At 48.8% G+C, this 20,445-nt stretch overlaps 1 protein-coding gene across 1 annotated transcript in view; it reads right to left on the bottom strand.

Annotated features, from left to right (window-relative positions):
* The window catches only part of myo5aa (myosin VAa), a gene marked incomplete in the record, with an annotated part of 100,621 nt that overhangs the window by 64,242 nt on the left and 15,934 nt on the right, over nucleotides 1–20,445 (bottom strand). Inside the window, 4 exon segments of the mRNA XM_029767954.1 lie at nucleotides 498–654; nucleotides 8,495–8,639; nucleotides 8,790–8,961; nucleotides 9,549–9,659. Of these exon segments, the coding sequence (XP_029623814.1) occupies nucleotides 498–654; nucleotides 8,495–8,639; nucleotides 8,790–8,961; nucleotides 9,549–9,659 (585 nt within the window).

Raw genomic sequence — 20,445 nt, 5'->3', positions numbered from 1 at the left:
GAGAGGCGAGGGGAAGGGAGAAGAGAGGCGAGGGGAAGGAGAGGAGAGGCGAGGGGAAGGGAGAAGAGAGGCGAGGGGAAGGAGAAGAGAGGCGAGGGGAAGGGAGAGGAGAGGCGAGGGGAAGGGAGAGGAGAGGCGAGGGGAAGGGAGAGGAGAGGCGAGGGGAAGGGAGAAGAGAGGCGAGGGGAAGGGAGAGGAGAGGCGAGGGGAAGGGAGAAGAGAGAGGCGAGGGGAAGGGAGAAGAGAGGCGAGGGAAGGGAGAGGAGAGGCGAGGGGAAGGGAGAGGAGAGGCGAGGGGAAGGGAGAAGAGAGGCGAGGGGAAGGGAGAGGAGAGGCGAGGGGAAGGGAGAAGAGAGGCGAGGGGAAGGGAGAAGAGAGGCGAGGGGAAGGGAGAGGAGAGGCGAGGGGAAGGGAGAGGAGAGGCGAGGGGAAGGGAGAGGAGAGGCGAGGGGAAGGGAAGGGAGAGGAGAGGCGAGGGGAAGGGAGAGGAGTCATACCTCCATGATGGGGTTGGATGCGAGGACCTTCTCCTCTACGTTGGCCTCTGTGGCTGCTCCACTGACCGTAGCAAAGTAACGCATGGCGTATTTAGCTGACACAGTCTTCCCTGCTCCCGACTCACCGCTTACGATTATAGACTGGTTCCTCTCATCTCTAATACAGGAGAGAAGAAAAGATGGAGACGGTGAGGGAAGCAAGAGTCTGCTATGTGGCAGCTTATTTGGCTCAGTCAACAACACACAGAAAAAATCATAAAGATAAAAACAGAAAGTCATTACTAAGTTCCATTATGGTTCTGAAAACGGTGTGTGAGGTCACTCTAGCAGACAACATGCTGTACAGTATAGATGCCAACTGGGACCATAGGTCACTATGCTACAGAGTGAGAGAGAGTGTGAGAGAGAGAGAGTGTGAGAGTGTGAGAGAGAGAGAGAGAGAGAGAGAGAGAGAGAGAGAGAGAGAGAGAGAGAGAGAGAGAGAGAGGAGAGAGAGAGAGAGAGAGAGAGAGAGAGAGAGATGAAGAGAACGATAGAGAAGAGAGAGTAGAGTAGGGGTGTCAAACATACAAACATATGCAAGGGGCTCCAATCCGGCCAGCGGGTGGTTTATTTTTTGGGGGAAAATAACATTATATTGTGGGGGGGTGGTTTGATGTAGGAAAACAAACTTCTTGGCTCTGTCAAGCTCGCTAATAATCAAAGCTAGAAATGAAAGCTAGACAGTCAGGGAGCATAAAATAATTCCTTCAACAAGTTTAAAATAAGTTTAACACCCCTGGAGTAGAGAGAAGAGAGAGACAAAGAGAGAGAGAGACAGAGAGATAGAGAGCGAGAAAGATATAGAATATAGGAAAGAAGAGAACAAGAGAAACAGAGACCACCAGTTTATTTCTGGTTTAGTTCTGACTTACAAACCCTAAGAAACAGATTGAGTTAGAGAAGGAGGGGCCAGGAGCAGAGGGAGGGGCCAGGAGCAGAGGGAGGGGCCAGGAGCAGAGGGAGGGGCCAGGAGCAGAGGGAGGGGCCATTAGCAAGCGACACTTGAAACACAGGTAACACAGACACAAACCTCTGAGGGTTTAGAGCTTGAGATAGTCACCTCATATAAAAGTACTTGGGAGTATGACTAGAAGGTACACTGTCCTTCTCTCAGCACATATCAAAGCTGCAGGTTAAGGTTAAATCTAGACTTGGTTTCCTCTATCGTAATCGCTCCTCTTTCACCCCAACTGCCAAACTAACCCTGATTCAGATGACCATCCTACCCATGCTAGATTACGGAGACGTAATTTATAGATCGGCAGGTAAGGGTGCTCTCGAGCGGCTAGATGTTCTTTACCATCCGGCCATCAGATTTGCCACCAATGATCCTTATAGGACACATCACTGCACTCTATACTCCTCTGTAAACTGGTAATCTGTAAACTGAGTAAAATGGCACCAGAAGAAATGGCAGCAGTTTTACGGGAGCCCAACCAATTGGGCTATTATGTGGTTTTTTCACATGATTTGTAACTTATTTTGTACATAATGTTTCTGCAACCGTATCTTATAGCAGAAAAGAGCTTCTGGATATCAGGACATCGATCACTCACCTCGGATTAGACAAAGATTTTTTCTTCAACAAGCAGGACGCACAGGACATACTCCAAACACCTGACAGGGCCAACATCCCAGTTATTGGCAAGAGGAAGAGACGCAGGTACAGAGGACACAGAGCAGGGTGCCTCGTAAGGACCCGCAGGAGGCGAGTGGGAAAGCTGCCATTACCGTCAATATTACTCGCCAACGTACAAACATTGAACAATAAATTAGACGAGGTACGATCACGAATATCCTACCAACGGGACATCAAAAACTGTAATATCCTATGTTTCACGGAATCGTGGCTGAATGATGACATGGATATTCAGCTAGTGGGATACACGCTGCACCAGCAAGATAGAACAGCACACTCCGGTAAGACGAGGGAGGGGGCGGTCTGTGCATATTTGTAAACAACAGCTGGTGCACGAAATCTAAGGAAGTCTCTAGATTTTGCTTGCCTGAAGTAGAGTATATTGTGATAAATTGCAGGCCACACTACTTGCCTTGAGAGTTTTCAGCTATACTTTTCGTGGCTGTTGATTTACCACCACAGACAGATGCTGGCACTAAGACCGCACTCAGTCAGCTGTATAAGGAAATAAGCAAACAGGAAACCACTCACCCAGAGGTGGCGCTCCTAGTGGCCGGAGACTTTAATGCAGGGAAACTAAAATCAGTTCTACCAAATTTCCATCAACATGTTAAATGTGCAACCAGAGGGAAACAAATTCTAGATCACCTGTACACCACACACAGAGACGTGTACCAAGCTCTCCCTCGCCCTCCATTTGGTAAATCCAACCACTACTCTATCCTCCTGATTCCTGCTTTCAAGGAAAATTAAAGCAGGAAGCACCAGTGACTCGGTCTATAAAAAAGTGGTCAGATGAAGCAGATGCTAAACTACAGGACTGTTTTGCTATCACAGACTGGAACATGTTCCGGGATTCTTCCGATGGCATTGAGGAGTACACCACATCAGTCACTGGCTTTATCAATAAGTGCATCGAGGACGTCGTCCCCACAGTGACTTTACGTACATACCCAAACCAGAAGCCATGGATTACAGGCAACATTCGCACTGAGCTAAAGGGTAGAGCTGCCGCTTTCAAGGTGCGGGACTCTAACCCGGAAGCTTACAAGAAATCCTACTATGCCCTGCGATGAACCATCAAACAGGCAAAGCGTCAATACAGGGCTAAGATTGAATCATACTACACCGGCTCCGATGCTCGTCTTATGTGGCAGGGGTTGCAAACTACTACAGACTACAAAGGGAAGCACAGCCGCGAGCTGCCCAGTGACACGAGCCTACCAGACGAGCTAAATCACTTCTATGCTCTCTTCGAGGCAAGCAACACTGAGGCATGCATGAGAGCATCAGCTGTTCCGGACGACTGTGTGATCACGCTCTCCGTAGCCGACGTGAGTAAGACCTTTAAACAGGTCAACATACACAAGGCTGCGGGGCCAGACGGATTACCAGGACGTGTGCTCTGGGCATGTGCTGACCATCTGGCAGGTGTCTTCACTGACATTTTCAACATGTTCCTGATTGAGTCTGTAATACCAACATCAAGCAGACCACCATAGTCCCTGTGCCCAAGAACACAAAGGCAACCTGCCTAAATGACTACAGGCCCGTAGCACTCACGTCCATAGCTTAGAAAGACTGGTAATGGCTCACATCAACACCATTATCCCAGAAACCCTAGACCCACTCCAATTTGCATATCGCCCAAACAGATCCACAGATGATGCAATCTCTATTGCACTCCACACTGCCCTTTCCCACCTGGACAAAAGGAACACTTATGTGAGAATGCTATTCATTGACTACAGTTCAACACCATAGTGCCCTCAAAGCTCATCACTAAGCTAAGGATCCTAAACACCTCCCTCTGCAACTGGATCCTAGACTTCCTGACGGGCCGTCCCCAGGTGACGAGGGAAGGTAGCAACACATCTGCCACGCTGATCCTCAACACTGGAGCCCCCCAGTGGTGCGTGCTCAGTCCCCTCCTGTACTCCCTGTTCACCCATGACTGCATGGCCAGGCACGACTCCAACACCATCATTAAGTTTGCATACGACACAACAGTGGTAGGCCTGATCACCGACAACGACGAGACAGCCTATAGGGAAGTCAGAGACCTGGCCGGGTGGTGGCAAAATAACAACCTATCCCTCAACGTAACCAAGACTAAGGAGATGATTGTGGACTACAGGAAAAGGAGGACTGAGCACGCCCCCATTCTCATCGACGGGGCTGTAGTGGAGCAGGTTGAGAGCTTCAAGTTCCTTGGTGTCCACATCACCAACAAACTAGAATGGTCCAAACACACCAACACGGTCATGAAGAGGGCACGACAAAGCCTATTCCCCCTCAGGAAACTAAAAAGATTTGGCATGGGTCCTGAGATCCTCAAAAGGTTCTACAGCTGCAACATCGAGAGCATCCTGACTGGTTGCATCACTGCCTGGTACGGCAATTGCTCGGCCTCCGACCGCAAGGCACTACAGAGGGTAGTGCGTACGGCCCAGTACATCACTGGGGCTAAACTGCCTGGCTTCCAAGACCTCTACACCAGGCGGTGTCAGAGGAAGACCCTATAAATTGTCAAAGTCCCCAGCCACCCCAGTCTGCATTAGCATCGAACAGCCCCCGTGATATGCAACTTTTCAGGGAAGTTAGAAACCAATATACACAGGCAGAAAAGCCAAGGCTATCTTTTTCAAGCAGAAATTTACTTCCTACAACACAAACTCCAAAAAGTTCTGGGACACTGTAAAGTCCTTGGAGAATAAGAGCACCTCCTCCCAGCTGCCCACTGCACTGAGGATAGGAAACTGTCACCACCGATAAATCCACTATAATTGAGAATCCCCCTCTTCAAAGGGGGGGACACTCTTGACCCAAACTGCTACAGACCTATATCTATCCTACCCTGCCTCACTAAAGTCTTCGAAAGCCAAGTCAACAAACAGATTACCGACCATTTCGAACCCCACCGTACCTTCTCCGCTATGCAATTTGGTTTCAGAGCTGGTCATGGGTGCACCTCAGCCACGCTCAAGGTCCTAAACGAAGTCTTAACCGCCATCGATAAGAAACAATACTGTGCAGCCGTATTCATTGACCTGCCCAAGGCTTTCGACTCTGTCAATCACCACGTCCTCATCGGCAGACTCAACAGCCTTGGTTTCTCAAATGATTGCTTCGCCTGGTTCACCAACTACTTCTTTGATAGAGTTCAGTGTGTCAAATCGGAGGGCCTGATGTCCAGGCCTCTGGCAGTCTCTATGGGGGTGCCACAGGGTTCAATTCTTGGGCCGACTCTTTTCTCTGTATACATCAATGATTTCGCTCTTGCTGCTGGTGAGTCTCTGATCCACCTCTACGCAGACGACACCATTCTGTATACTTCTGGCCCTTCTTTGGACACTGTGTTAACTACCCTCCAGACGAGCTTCAATGCCATACAACTCTCCTTCCGTGGCCTCCAACTGCTCTTAAATACAAGTAAAACTAAATGCATGCTCTTCAACCGATCGCTGCCTGCACCTGCCCGCCCGTCCAGCATCACTACTCTGGACGGTTCTGACTTAGAATATGTGGACAACTAGAAATACCTAGGTGTCTGGTTAGACTGTAAACTCTCCTTCCAGACACACATCAAACATCTCCAATCCAAAGTTAAATCTAGAATTGGCTTCCTATTTCGCAACAAAGCATCTTTCACTCATGTTGCCAAACATGCCCTTGTAAAACTGACCATCCTACCAATCCTCGACTTCGGCGATGTCATTTACAAAATAGCCTCCAATACCCTACTCAATAAATTGGATGCAGTCTATCACAGTGCCATCCGTTTTGTCACCAAAGCCCCATATACTACCCACCACTGCGACCTGTACGCCCTCGTTAGCTGGCCCTCGCTTCATACTCGTCGCCAAACCCAATGGCTCCAGGTCATCTACAAAACCCTGCTAGGTAAAGTTCCCCCTTATGTCAGCTCGCTGGTCACCATAGCAGCACCCACCTGTAGCACGCGCTCCAGCAGGTATAGCTCTCTGGTCACCCCCAAAGCCAATTCCTCCTTCGGCCGCCTCTCCTTCCAGTTCTCTGCTGCCAATGACTGGAACGAACTACAAAAATCTCTAAAACTGGAAACACTTATCTCCCTCACTAGCTTTAAGCACCAGCTGTCAGAGCAGCTCACAGATTACTGCACCTGTACATAGCCCATCTATAATTTAGCCCAAACAACTACCTCTTCCCCTATTGTATTTATTTACTTTGCTCCTTTGCACCCCATTATTTCTATTTCTACTTTGCACTTTCTTCCACTGCAAATCTACCATTCCAGTGTTTTAACTTGCTATATTGTATTTACTTCGCCACCATGGCCTTTTTTGCCTTTACCTCCCTTATCTCACCTCATTTGCTCACAGTGTATATAGACTTATTTTATACTTATTATTGACTGTATGTTTGTTTTACTCCATGTGTAACTCTGTGTTGTTCTATGTGTCAAACTGCTTTGCTTTATCTTGGCCAGGTCGCAATTGTAAATGAGAACTTGTTCTCAACGTGCCTACCTGCTTAAATAAAGGTGAATAAAAAATATTTAAAAATAAGACTGTTCTCTCTACTACCACATGGCAAGCGGTACTGGAGTTCCAAGTCTAGGACAAAAAGGCGTCTCAACAGTTTTTAACCCCAAGCCATAAGACTCCTGAACAGGTAATGAAATGGCTACCTGGACTATTTGCATTGTGTGCCCCAGCCCCCCCCCCCAACCCCTCTTTTTATGTTGCTGCTACTCTCTGTTCATCATATATCCATAGTCACTTTAACCACATCTACATGTACATACTACCTCAATCAGCCTGACTAACCGGTGTCTGTATGTAGCCTCGCTACTGTTATAGCCTCGCTACTGTTATAGCCTCACTACTGTTATATTTCACTGTCTTTTTACTGTTGTTTTATTTCTTTACTTACCTATTGTTCACCTAATATATATTTATTGTTGTTTTATTTCTTTACTTACCTATTGTTCACCTAATACCTTTTGTTGCACTATTGGTTAGAGCCTGTAAGTAAGCATCTCACTGTAAGGGCTACACGTGTTGTATTCAGCGCACGTGACAAATAAACTTTGATTTGATCTCTGTATACACGTCGCAAGACCCACTGGTTGATGCTTATTTATAAAACATTCTTAGGCCTCACTCCCCCTATCTGAAATATCTACTGCAGCCCTCATCCTCCACATACAACACCCGTTCTGCCAGTCACATTCTGTTAAAGGTCCCCAAAGCACACACATCCCTGGGTCGCTCCTCTTTTCAGTTCACTGCAGCTAGCGACTGGAACAAGCTGCAACAAACACTCAAACTGGACAGTTTTATCTCAATTTCTTCATTCAAAGACTCAATCATGGACACTCTTACTGACAGTTGTGGCTGCTTTGTGTGATGTATTGTTGTCTCTACCTTCTTGACCTTTGTGCTGTTGTCTGTGCCCAATAATGTTTGTACCATGTTTTGTGCTGCTACCATGTTGTGTTGCTAACATGCTGTGTTGTCATGTGTTGCTGCCTTGCTATTGTTGGGTTCTGATTTCTTGACTTATGAAATCAAGAAATATACTTACTGATGAACTGAGGGACAGAGGGGAATGTATAATGTATATGGTGGATGTATTTAAGCTTGGAATGTACTGAGGGCAGGGACAACTATCACACGTGGCAGCACTGATAAGGTTGGAGAGCTGTGGATTAGTGAGGAAGGGGTCGAGGTCAGGTCAGGTCACGTTAAGGGAGAAGGAACAGTTTATTGCTCACATCACTTAATTTTCTGCCTATCAACAGAGACGTAATGGTTAGAGAGAAGGAGGGGATTCCACCCAAAATTGTAATATATATCACCACTGGTGGAACCATGACTTTGTCTGATGCAGCTGTATTGACCCAATGGGCAAATAAAACTTGGTTTAAGCTTTCAGTGTCCCTCGCGTTCTTACTCTGGTATTTAGAACCTAACACTATGTTGTCGTCTTAGGTCTCTCTTTATGTAGTGTTGTCTCGTCATGATGTTGGTTTTGTCCTATATTTCTATATATATTTTATTTTTATTTTTTAACCCCAGCCCCCGTCCCCGCAGGAGGCCTTTTGGTAGGCTGTCGTTGTAAATAAGAATCTGTTCTTAACTGACTTGGCTAGTTAAATAAAGGTTCAATAAATAACAAGACAGTAAATACACACACTGTTCTATGCTTCCATTGGAAGGTCTCAGACTGTCCGTCTGACGTGGTTTGAAACATGGGAAATCTGTGTATACACTACCTTTGAGCAGGTAACACTCACACGCACACCACACACACACACACACCCACCCACCTGGCCATCTGTTTGTAAGCCTCCTCAGCCACAGCGAAGATGTGAGGGTCCATGTCTCCCATGTTCTGGCCGCTGTACGCATTGATGATGTCACTACCGTAGATGGGAAGGTTCTCATAGGGATTAATGGCCACCAGCACAATGCCTACAGGAAGAGAGGAGAGGAGTTGGTGTGTGTGTGTCTGTGTGTGTGTCTGTGTGTGTGTGTGTGTGTGTGTGTGTGTGTGTGTGTGTGTGTGTGTGTGTGTGTGTGTGTGTGTGTGTGTGTGAGACCCGTGTGTCTGTGTGGGCATACCACAGTACGTGTAGATGAGTTTGGAGTCGGTGAAGCGGACTTTAAGGTTGTGCAGGACGGCAGGCTCGTGGAGGTAGCTAAGAGCTGTGAGGTCATTCTCCCCCACCAGGATGTCAGGGTTCCGGAGGTGAGGAAGGTTCTTTGTCTTATCATCCAGCTTGTGCTCAATGTCCTGGACAACACAGATTAAACAGAGAAGTTATCACACACAATATATGTGTGTATCACAGGCGGCTGGTGGCAGCTTAATTGGGGAGTACGGGCTCATAGTAATGGCTGGAACAGAATAAATGGAGGTATCAAACATGGTTTCATTGTGTTTTATACCATTCCATTTAGTCCATTCCAGCCATTATTGTAATTGGTCCCCCCCTCACCAGCCTCCTGTGGTGTGTGTGCTGAGTAGGGACCTGGTTTTATGTAACTCAGTGACATAAAACACACACAGTGGTGAACATAAGCCTCACGCATGTATCAAAATATGCCACCAAATGGGCCAGGTTTCAGAAAGGTTTATTGGGCTTGGTTGACTTGACTGCCGGGTCTTCAGCCTTCCACCAGACATTGACATATGGACATGTTTTTATGATATATTGCAGTGTGAAGACAACAGCCCTTTACAACTACTCCAATAACCAATAATGAGATAGAGTCGCTGTGTGTGTGTGTGTGTGTGTGTGTGTGTGTGTGTACTGTGCATCTCATCACAAATGAGAGGATGTTATGCAACCCCCCCTCCTCCTCTCCTCCAGTACTCACCATTCCATCCTCCAGTGTGAGGTGTAGGGTGGAATCTCCATGTTTGTAGTTCTTAGTGAGCTCTGCTGACTTCCACACCTCATCTGCATCAGGGATCCACACCCGAGCAAACTGAGAGAGAGGAGAGGAGAAAGAAGGAGAGTGAGAAGGGAGAGAAAGGTTATAAATTACATAAATACATATTACAGAGTCTATTCTCCAAGTCAGAAAGCTACATAAGGCCTACATCAGTACAGTACTGTCCCCAGGCACAGTGTCTACTGCAGAGAGAACCTGCTGGTGTATCAGTACAGTACTGTCCCCAGGCACAGTGTCTACTGCAGAGAGAACATGCTGGTGTATCAGTACAGTACTGTCCCCAGACACAGTGTCTACTGCAGAGAGAACCTGCTGGTGTATCAGTACAGTACTGTCCCCAGGCACAGTGTCTACTGCAGAGAGAACCTGCTGGTGTATCAGTACAGTACTGTCCCCAGGCACAGTGTCTACTGCAGAGAGAACCTGCTGGTGTATCAGTACAGTACTGTCCCCAGGCACAGTGTCTACTGCAGAGAGAACCTGCTGGTGTATCAGTACAGTACTGTCCCCAGGCACAGTGTCTACTGCAGAGAGAACCTGCTGGTGTATCAGTACAGTACTGTCCCCAGGCACAGTGTCTACTGCAGAGAGAACCTGCTGGTGTATCAGTACAGTACTGTCCCCAGGCACAGTGTCTACTGCAGAGAGAACATGCTGGTGTATCAGTACAGTACTGTCCCCAGGCACAGTGTCTACTGCAGAGAGAACCTGCTGGTGTATCAGTACAGTACTGTCCCCAGGCACAGTGTCTACTGCAGAGAGAACCTGCTGGTGTATCAGTACAGTACTGTCCCCAGGCACAGTGTCTACTGCAGAGAGAACCTGCTGGTGTATCAGTACAGTACTGTCCCCAGGCACAGTGTCTACTGCAGAGAGAACCTGCTGGTGTATCAGTACAGTACTGTCCCCAGGCACAGTGTCTACTGCAGAGAGAACCTGCTGGTGTATCAGTACAGTACTGTCCCCAGGCACAGTGTCTACCGCAGAGAGAACCTGCTGGTGTATCAGTACAGTACTGTCCCCAGGCACAGTGTCTACCGCAGAGAGAACCTGCTGGTGTATCAGTACAGTACTGTCCCCAGGCACAGTGTCTACTGCAGAGAGAACCTGCTGGTGTATCAGTACAGTACTGTCCCCAGGCACAGTGTCTACTGCAGAGAGAACCTGCTGGTGTATCAGTACAGTACTGTCCCCAGGCACAGTGTCTACCGCAGAGAGAACCTGCTGGTGTATCAGTACAGTACTGTCCCCAGGCACAGTGTCTACTGCAGAGAGAACCTGCTGGTGTATCAGTACAGTACTGTCCCCAGGCACAGTGTCTACTGCAGAGAGAACCTGCTGGTGTATCAGTACAGTACTGTCCCCAGGCACAGTGTCTACCGCAGAGAGAACCTGCTGGTGTATCAGTACAGTACTGTCCCCAGACACAGTGTCTACTGCAGAGAGAACCTGCTGGTGTATCAGTACAGTACTGTCCCCAGGCACAGTGTCTACTGTAGAGAGAACCTGCTGGTGTATCAGTACAGTACTGTCCCCAGGCACAGTGTCTACTGCAGAGAGAACCTGCTGGTGTATCAGTACAGTACTGTCCCCAGGCACAGTGTCTACTGCAGAGAGAACCTGCTGGTGTATCAGTACAGTACTGTCCCCAGGCACAGTGTCTACCGCAGAGAGAACCTGCTGGTGTATCAGTACAGTACTGTCCCCAGGCACAGTGTCTACTGCAGAGAGAACCTGCTGGTGTATCAGTACAGTACTGTCCCCAGACACAGTGTCTACCGCAGAGAGAACCTGCTGGTGTATCAGTACAGTACTGTCCCCAGGCACAGTGTCTACCGCAGAGAGAACCTGCTGGTGTATCAGTACAGTACTGTCCCCAGGCACAGTGTCTACTGCAGAGAGAACCTGCTGGTGTATCAGTACAGTACTGTCCCCAGACACAGTGTCTACTGCAGAGAGAACCTGCTGGTGTATCAGTACAGTACTGTCCCCAGGCACAGTGTCTACTGCAGAGAGAACCTGCTGGTGTATCAGTACAGTACTGTCCCCAGGCACAGTGTCTACTGCAGAGAGAACCTGCTGGTGTATCAGTACAGTACTGTCCCCAGGCACAGTGTCTACCGCAGAGAGAACCTGCTGGTGTATCAGTACAGTACTGTCCCCAGGCACAGTGTCTACTGCAGAGAGAACCTGCTGGTGTATCAGTACAGTACTGTCCCCAGGCACAGTGTCTACCGCAGAGAGAACCTGCTGGTGTATCAGTACAGTACTGTCCCCAGACACAGTGTCTACCGCAGAGAGAACCTGCTGGTGTATCAGTACAGTACTGTCCCCAGGCACAGTGTCTACTGCAGAGAGAACCTGCTGGTGTATCAGTACAGTACTGTCCCCAGGCACAGTGTCTACCGCAGAGAGAACCTGCTGGTGTATCAGTACAGTACTGTCCCCAGGCACAGTGTCTACTGCAGAGAGAACCTGCTGGTGTATCAGTACAGTACTGTCCCCAGGCACAGTGTCTACTGCAGAGAGAACCTGCTGGTGTATCAGTACAGTACTGTCCCCAGGCACAGTGTCTACTGCAGAGAGAACCTGCTGGTGTATCAGTACAGTACTGTCCCCAGGCACAGTGTCTACTGCAGAGAGAACCTGCTGGTGTATCAGTACAGTACTGTCCCCAGGCACAGTGTCTACTGTAGAGAGAACCTGCTGGTGTATCAGTACAGTACTGTCCCCAGGCACAGTGTCTACTGCAGAGAGAACCTGCTGGTGTATCAGTACAGTACTGTCCCCAGGCACAGTGTCTACCGTAGAGAGAACCTGCTGGTGTATCAGTACAGTACTGTCCCCAGGCACAGTGTCTACCGCAGAGAGAACCTGCTGGTGTATCAGTACAGTACTGTCCCCAGGCACAGTGTCTACCGCAGAGAGAACCTGCTGGTGTATCAGTACAGTACTGTCCCCAGGCACAGTGTCTACTGTAGAGAGAACCTGCTGGTGTATCAGTACAGTACAGTGCTGACTGAGACTGTTTTATCTCCATGGTTGGTTGGATATCATTTCACTATCTAACATGATCAAAACTGCTGGACATTAAGAAAGTCCCAAACCCAGACCAATCACAACATGACAGGAATGCTTTCAGATCCCAGCCCTGCCCTGTGGAAAGAGCCTGTCAGCTGATCAAAGACATGTTAAAAACACTGTTTTACTGACTGGGTTTGATCCCGGGTCTTCAGCCTTCCACTAGATGAAGGTTATAGCACGGCAGCTAACAAACGTCTTCAGGCCTCAGGCTCACAGGAGTGAAGTTCACAGAAGCACATTGGTGGAGACACATTCCAGTCACCAGAGAGCCGACTGGTAGATCCCAGCTTTAACAGCTGCCATGAAAAAGGTCAAACAGATGGTCTATCAGATGGCCAATTAGTCATCTTTACATCTCATTATGCAGCTCAATGATGATCAAGCTTATCCTGGTTTATCCTGGTTTAACCTGGTTTATCCTGGTCCATTATAACCACCAGCAGACCTGAATACACAGACCTTTCAGAGGCACACACACAGCAGGCCAGTCTGGGTCTCATTCCATAGTGCTACAATGTTTAGTTACGAACAAATTCTTATATTTCAATGACAACCTAGGAACAGTGGGTTAACTGCCTTGTTCAGGGGCAGAACGACAGATTTTTACCTTGTCAGGTCGGGGATTCAATCTAGCAACCTTTCGGTTACTGGCCCAATGCTCTAACCACTAGGCTACCTGCCGGTTACTGGCCCAACGCTCTAACCACTAGGCTACCTGCTGGTTACTGGCCCAACGCTCTAACCACTAGGCTACCTGCTGGTTACTGGCCCAACGCTCTAACCACTAGGCTACCTGCCGCCCCATGATACTGCTTGTTTGGGAAAATGGGCCTGCTTGACCTGAATACTACTGTATCCTATACACAACTGGTTCCTGTCTTTGATACTCCAACTAACGCTCTTAGAACAGTCTGTAAAATGTGCCAGAATCTCATTGGTAGGAAGGCTTGACATGAAGACTGAAACCAAGCTTCAGTGTGTGTGTGTGTGTGCGTGCGCGCGCGCGTGTGTTGGCACTAAGACTGTTGGCACTCGGATCGGATGCTCTCATATCCTCATAACTCACCCTAACCTTCCAGCAACCCTCAGCCAACCTTCCAGGAACATTCTGTGGAAAAGTCTAATGATCTAGCTCAGAGCCATATACTCAGACAGACAGACAGACAGACAGACAGACAGACAGACAGACAGACAGACAGACAGACAGACAGACAGACAGACAGACAATAACCACCATCATAGTAGTTGTCTTCCATATTCAGACCTACGTCATCGTCATGCCATCAGGGTTCATCACTATGTAATGGAAAAGGTATTCTTGTGATGCTCCACAATGAATTGAAATGAATCTTTCACACCAGTGTTTAACACTGAAAGGTCAGAGCAGAGTGTGTGTGTGTGTGTGTGTGTGTGTGTGTGTGTGTGTGTGTGTGTGTGTGTGTGTGTGTGTGTGTATAGAGGTCAGCAGAGAAAAGTGCTGACTCGACAGAACACAGCATCAGTCATCCTATAGCTGAGGCTATTCTGTCTCTCTCTCATGTTCCTTCCTGGAGGAGAGCGGTTCACAGCCCAGCTCCTAGCAATGGAAAGGAGGAGTGAGGGAGTGAGAGAATGAGTGTGAGAGATGGAGAGAGTGAGAAAGAGGAGGTAAAAATAGCCTCACAAACATCACGCTCACTGTGACACCACCATACACCGCTGAGCACACTTCCTGATCTCCTAATCACACACACACTTTTTACAGCAATGAAGCGTGTAAACCATTTACTAGTCCACATTGTGAGGAGAGAGAGAGAGAGAGAGAGAGAGAGAGAGAGAGAGAGAGAGAGACAGAGAGAGAGAGACAGAGACAGAGAGAGACAGAGACAGAGAGACAGAGAGAGAGAGAGAGAGAGAGAGAGAGAGACAGAGAGAGAGGTGGGATTGAGTCATATTTATAGACAGATCCCCAGGGTTACAGTAGAGGACAGATGAAGGGTACAACTCTACCCAAAGCACACAAAAACACAGACAGAGAGGAATCAGAGGGACCCTGTCTGCCACATGGTGCTAGTGGGGGTCAGCTAGACTGGTCAACTATACAGAGGAGGAGGAGAGGGATAAGGAGGAGGATGCAGGAAGAGAAGGAGATATTATCCCCCTTGTGACATCAGCCCTCATGACTCAGAGTGAGGGCGTTTCTCCTCACACACCCTCTGCTTGCCTGGCTTATGACCTGGAACAGCTGATCAGAGTGGGAGAGGAAGAGCTACAGAGATGTGTGTAAGAGAGGGTGAGAGGACAGAGGGTCCGCAGCAAGCAGCAGAGTGTAATGTAACCTTGCTTGAGGCTTTAGCTCAGTGGGCTACTGTAGAGCTAACATATCCCTGAGGCTTGCGTTCTATATGAGCCTGACAAACTGTTACACACTGCAGGCCTACTCCTGGAGACGTTTAGTACTTCAGTGCCTTCCTCAGGGGCCCAGAGCAACCAGTAAAAACACCAGCAACCTTCTGACCTGGGACTTGAACCTATAGGTCTAACCTATAGGCTAACTACCACCCCAGTGGTTAGTTGTATTACAGTAGTGTATACCTGTTTGGTAGCAGGGAAAGGCCAGTAGCGACTCAGGTCGGCCCATTAATCCAGGACTGACTAAGAGACTAAAGATCAACACTGGATTAACTCTGGATTTACCTCTAATCTAATTCTTACACAGAGAACTACACCACTCTCTCTCACACACATCGTTATTGGTTATACCAGTCCTTTCACAGCAGTGAATACTGAAAGGCTGAGAGACACTACTGGAACAGTGTACTAGGGGCTAGGAGCTAGTGAGACAGACCCAGAAACTAGGGGAAGAGATTTAGGGGAGGAACTAGGATATTATATAGGAACAAAAGTTTAGGAGTTAGGAGGTAAGGCCTCAGGCGAGATAGTGAAAGGTTCAACTTCACTCAGTTGCAAGAGGTCATGTCAGTGGGTTTAGAAAGAAGCAGTGATGAGTGGGAGGAGAGAAGAGGAGGGGGAGAGAAGAGAGGACAGGAGGGGGGAATAAGAGAGGACAGGAGGGGGGAATAGGAGAGGACAGGAGGGGGGAATAGGAGGGGACAGGAGGGGGGAATAGGAGAGGACAGGAGGGGGGAATAGGAGGGGACAGGAGGGGGGAATAGGAGAGGACAGGAGGGGGGAATAGGAGAGGACAGGAGGGGGGAATAGGAGGGGACAGGAGGGGGGAATAGGAGGGGACAGGAGGGGGGAAGAGAGGAGAGGGGGGGAGGGGGGAAGAGAGGAGAGGGGGGGAGAGAGGAGAGGGGGGGAAAGAGGAGAGGGGGGGAAGAGGAGAGGACAGGAGGGGGGAATAGGAGGGGACAGGAGGGGGGAATAGGAGAGGACAGGAGGGGGGAATAGGAGGGGACAGGAGGGGGGAATAGGAGGGGACAGGAGGGGGGAATAGGAGAGGACAGGAGGGGGGAAGAGAGGTGAGGGGGGAGAGAGGAGAGGGGGGAAAAGAGGAGAGGGGGGAAGAAGAGGGGGGAAAGAGGAGAGGGGGGGGAAGAGGAGAGGACAGGAGGGGGGAATAGGAGAGGACAGGAGGGGGGAAGAGAGGAGGGGGGGAGAGAGGAGAGGGGGGGAAAAGAGGAGAGGGGGGGAAGAGGAGAGGACAGGAGGGGGCAAGGTAACAGCAGAAATGTTAATACATTTGTTCACAGCCAACAGAATTATTAGAAGCAGATTAACCCTCTAAGAATGAGCTTTCACTTCATCAGTCAGATCTCTCCCTCTCTTTCACCTCCTCTCCTTCTCCCCTCTTGTTCACTCTTCCTCTGTCCTTCATTCCTTTATTTCTCCTGATCTGACAAAGCAGGACAGGTCAGACATCCACCATGTAGTTTCACAACTCAGCATTACAGATCACTGACTGTGACTGCAGATGGAGGAGAGGAGGAGGATGAGGAGAGGAGGAGGATGAGGAGAGGAGGAGGATGAGGAGAGTTGAAGTGCAGCCAGCCCTCACCCTGCAGGCCTGGTGTCTTCACTGCTGCTGAGGGGAGGATGGAACACTGAAGGTCTGTAGAGCAGCAGTAAATACAGCCTACACCCCCTGGCCAGGCCGCTCTCTGCTAAAATGGAGAGCATCAACGGCCCTACGAGCCAACCCAATTATAATTAAGCCATAAGGCACGAGGAGTTGTGGTATATGGCCAATATACCGCGGCTCAGGACTGTTCTTAAGCACGACACAACGCAGAGTGCCAGGACTTAGCCCTTAGCCGTGGTATATTGGCCATATACCACAATCCCCCGAGGTGCCTTATTGTTATTATAAACTGGTTACCAACGTAATTAGAGCAGTAAAAATGAATGGTTTTGTCATACCCATGGTATACGGTCTGATATACCACAGTTGTCAGCCAATCAGCATTCAGGGCTCGAACCACCCACTTCATAATGTTCTTCAATGTCTTCATTCTTCAACAGAAAGCGTTTCTGCTCAATTAAACTATAATTTCTTCATGCTGAATGGAGCCCTGCCCTCTGTGTGTGTGTGTGTGTGTGTGTGTCTGTGTGTGTGTCTGTGTGTGTCTGTGTGTGTGTGTGTGTGTGTGTAATTAGTCTAGTCAACACTGTGTGAGCAGTAGAACTAATCTCGCGGTGACTGCGGCCCCCTCATCACATGACCTGGTTCATCACATGACAGAGCCTCATGTGAGAAGCTGCTGCTTTTCTGTTTAACCACAGAGTTTCTAAAACATCTTTGGTTTTACGCTCCCCAGTACACACCTCAGCAGAGATACAGGAGGAAGAGGAGGAGAGGAGGGAGAGGAAGAGAGGGGAGGAGAGGGGCAGATGTAGGAATCTTGCGGAAAACCGATGTTGATGAAAATTCATGATTTCCTGGGAAACACTACCTTGAGCGCTCGTTCGCCCTCTTTCCCTCCCCATCTCATTACCCCCTCCCTCACTCTCTCCATCCCCCGGCCTCTCTCCATCCCCCCGGGCCTCTCTCCATCCCCCCCGGCCTCTCTCCATCCCCCCCGGCCTCTCTCCATCCCCCCGGCCTCTCTCCATCCCCCCGGCCTCGCTCCATCCCCCCCGGACTCTCTCCATTCCCCCGGACTCTCTCCATTCCCCCGGACTCTCTCCATCCCCCCCGGCCTCTCTCCATCCCCCCCGGACTCTCTCCATCCCCCCGGCTTCTCTCCATCCCCCGGCCTCTCTCCATCCCCCCGGCCTCTCTCCACCCCCCCGGCCTCTCTCCACCCCCCCGGCCTCTCTTCTCTCCATACCAACAGTGTCACCCCATATCAGTGTTTTACAGTAACCTGTCTGTCTAATCCCATGAGTTACCATGCAGACATTTAGCAAACAGGAGTACAGTATGATAGTACAGTAGCCCCGACTACGACAGCACAGCAGCCCCGACTACGACAGCACAGCAGCCCCGACTACGACAGCACAGCAGCCCCGACTACGACAGCACAGCAGCCCCGACTACGACAGCACAGCAGCCCCGACTACGACAACACAGTAGCTCCGACTACGACAACACAGTAGCTCCGACTACGACAGCACAGTAGAGAATTCCCATTGTATAATAGCGTATAACGGGGTATGACAGAAGGAAGGTATGCAGGTACAGTGGGGGAAAAAAGTATTTGATCCCCTGCTGATTTTGTACGTTTGCCCACTGACAAAGAAATGATCAGTCTATAATTTTAATGGTAGGTTTATTTGAACAGTGAGACACAGAATTACAACAAAAAAATCCAGAAAAAAGCATGTCAAAAATGTTATAAAATGATTTGCATTTTAATGAGGGAAATAAGTATTTGACCCCTCTGCAAAACATGACTTAGTACTTGGTGGCAAAACCCTTGTTGGCAATCACAGAGGTCAGACGTTTCCTGTAGTTGGCCACCAGGTTTGCACACATTTCAGGAGGGATTTTGTCCCACTCCTCTTTGCAGATCTTCTCCAAGTCATTAAGGTTTCGAGGCTGATGTTTGGCAACTCGAACCTTCAGCTCCCTCCACAGATTTTCTATGGGATTAAGGTCTGGAGACTGGCTAGGCCACTCCAGGACCTTAATGTGCTTCTTCTTGAGCCACTCCTTTGTTGCCTTGGCCGTGTGTTTTGGGTCATTGTCATGCTGGAATACCCATCCACGACCCATTTTCAATGCCCTGGCTGAGGGAAGGAGGTTCTCACCCAAGATTTGACGGTACATGGCCCCGTCCATCGTCCCTTTGATGCGGTGAAGTTGTCGTGTCCCCTTAGCAGAAAAACACCCCCAAAGCATAATGTTTCCACCTCAATGTTTGACGGTGGGGATGGTGTTCTTGGGGTCATAGGCAGCATTCCTCCTCCTCCAAACACGGCGAGTTGAGTTGATGCCAAAGAGCTCCATTTTGGTCTCATCTGACCACAACACTTTCACCCAGTTGTCCTCTGAATCATTCAGATGTTCATTGGCAAACTTCAGACGGGCATGTATATGTGCTTTCTTGAGCAGGGGGACCTTGCGGGCGCTGCAGGATTTCAGTCCTTCACAGCGTGGTGTGTTACCAATTGTTTTCTTGGTGACTATGGTCCCAGCTGCCTTGAGATCATTGACAAGATCCTCCCGTGTAGTTCTGGGCTGATTTCTCACCGTTCTCATGATCATTGCAACTCCACGAGGTGAGATCTTGCATGGAGCCCCAGGCCGAGGGAGATTGGCAGTTATTTTGTGTTTCTTCCATTTGCGAATAATCGCACCAACTGTTGTCACCTTCTCACCAAGCTGCTTGGCGATGGTCTTGTAGCCCATTCCAGCCTTGTGTAGGTCTACAATCTTGTTCCTGACATCCTTGGAGAGCTCTTTGGTCTTCGCCATGGTGGAAAGTTTGGAATCTGATTGATTGATTGCTTCTGTGGACAGGTGTCTTTTATACAGGTATCAAACTGAGATTAGGAGCACTCCCTTTAAGAGTGTGCTCATAATCTCAGCTCGTTACCTGTATAAAAGACACCTGGGAGCCAGAAATGTTTCTGATTGAGAGGGGGTCAAATACTTATTTCCCTCATTAAAATGCAAATCATTTTATAACATTTATGACATGCGTTTTTCTGGATTTTTTTGTTGTTATTCTGTCTCTCACTGTTCAAATAAACCTACCATTAAAATTATAGACTGATCATTTCTTTGTCAGTGGGCAAACGCACAAAATCGGCAGGGGATCAAATACTTTTTTTCCTCACTGTATGAAAATGTAGATCGTGCTCCTAACTGTGTGAAACAGTCTTCCTGTTGGGCAGCCCTCTGTTGTTCCTTTGTTGGCTGAAGTACCAAGGACTACTGGAACACTCACGGTGGTAGCATCCCAAATGGCACCCTATTCCTTATAAAGTACACTACTTTTGACCAGAGCCCTTTGGATGCCATACAGGGTTCCATTTAGGATGCAGTCTTCAACAGACAAACAACCCTTCCTGGTACAGGAGAAACAGGGGATTTTGGCTAGTTAGGACACCAGATCAGTGCAGACCAGGGTGTGTCTGACCTCCATGTTGTCTCCAACTCACACAGCTACTGGACAGGCCACGCTCTCACACACAGGCCTGAAACGTTCTACTACAACACAATAGAGAAATAAAACAACCAAAGCCAAGCCAAGTGAAAGGAAGTGAACTTACTTTGACAAACATATAATCCAACTCCTGATTCTCGTTCATCTTCACGCCTCAGCAGATCCCAGAGCCTTATCTT

The sequence above is a fragment of the Salmo trutta genome, chromosome 12 (genome assembly GCF_901001165.1).
Source record: "Salmo trutta chromosome 12, fSalTru1.1, whole genome shotgun sequence".
NCBI lineage: Eukaryota > Metazoa > Chordata > Actinopteri > Salmoniformes > Salmonidae > Salmo > Salmo trutta.
The sequence above is the reverse complement of the archived record's forward strand: the minus strand, read 5'-3'. Positions and strand labels throughout refer to the sequence as shown.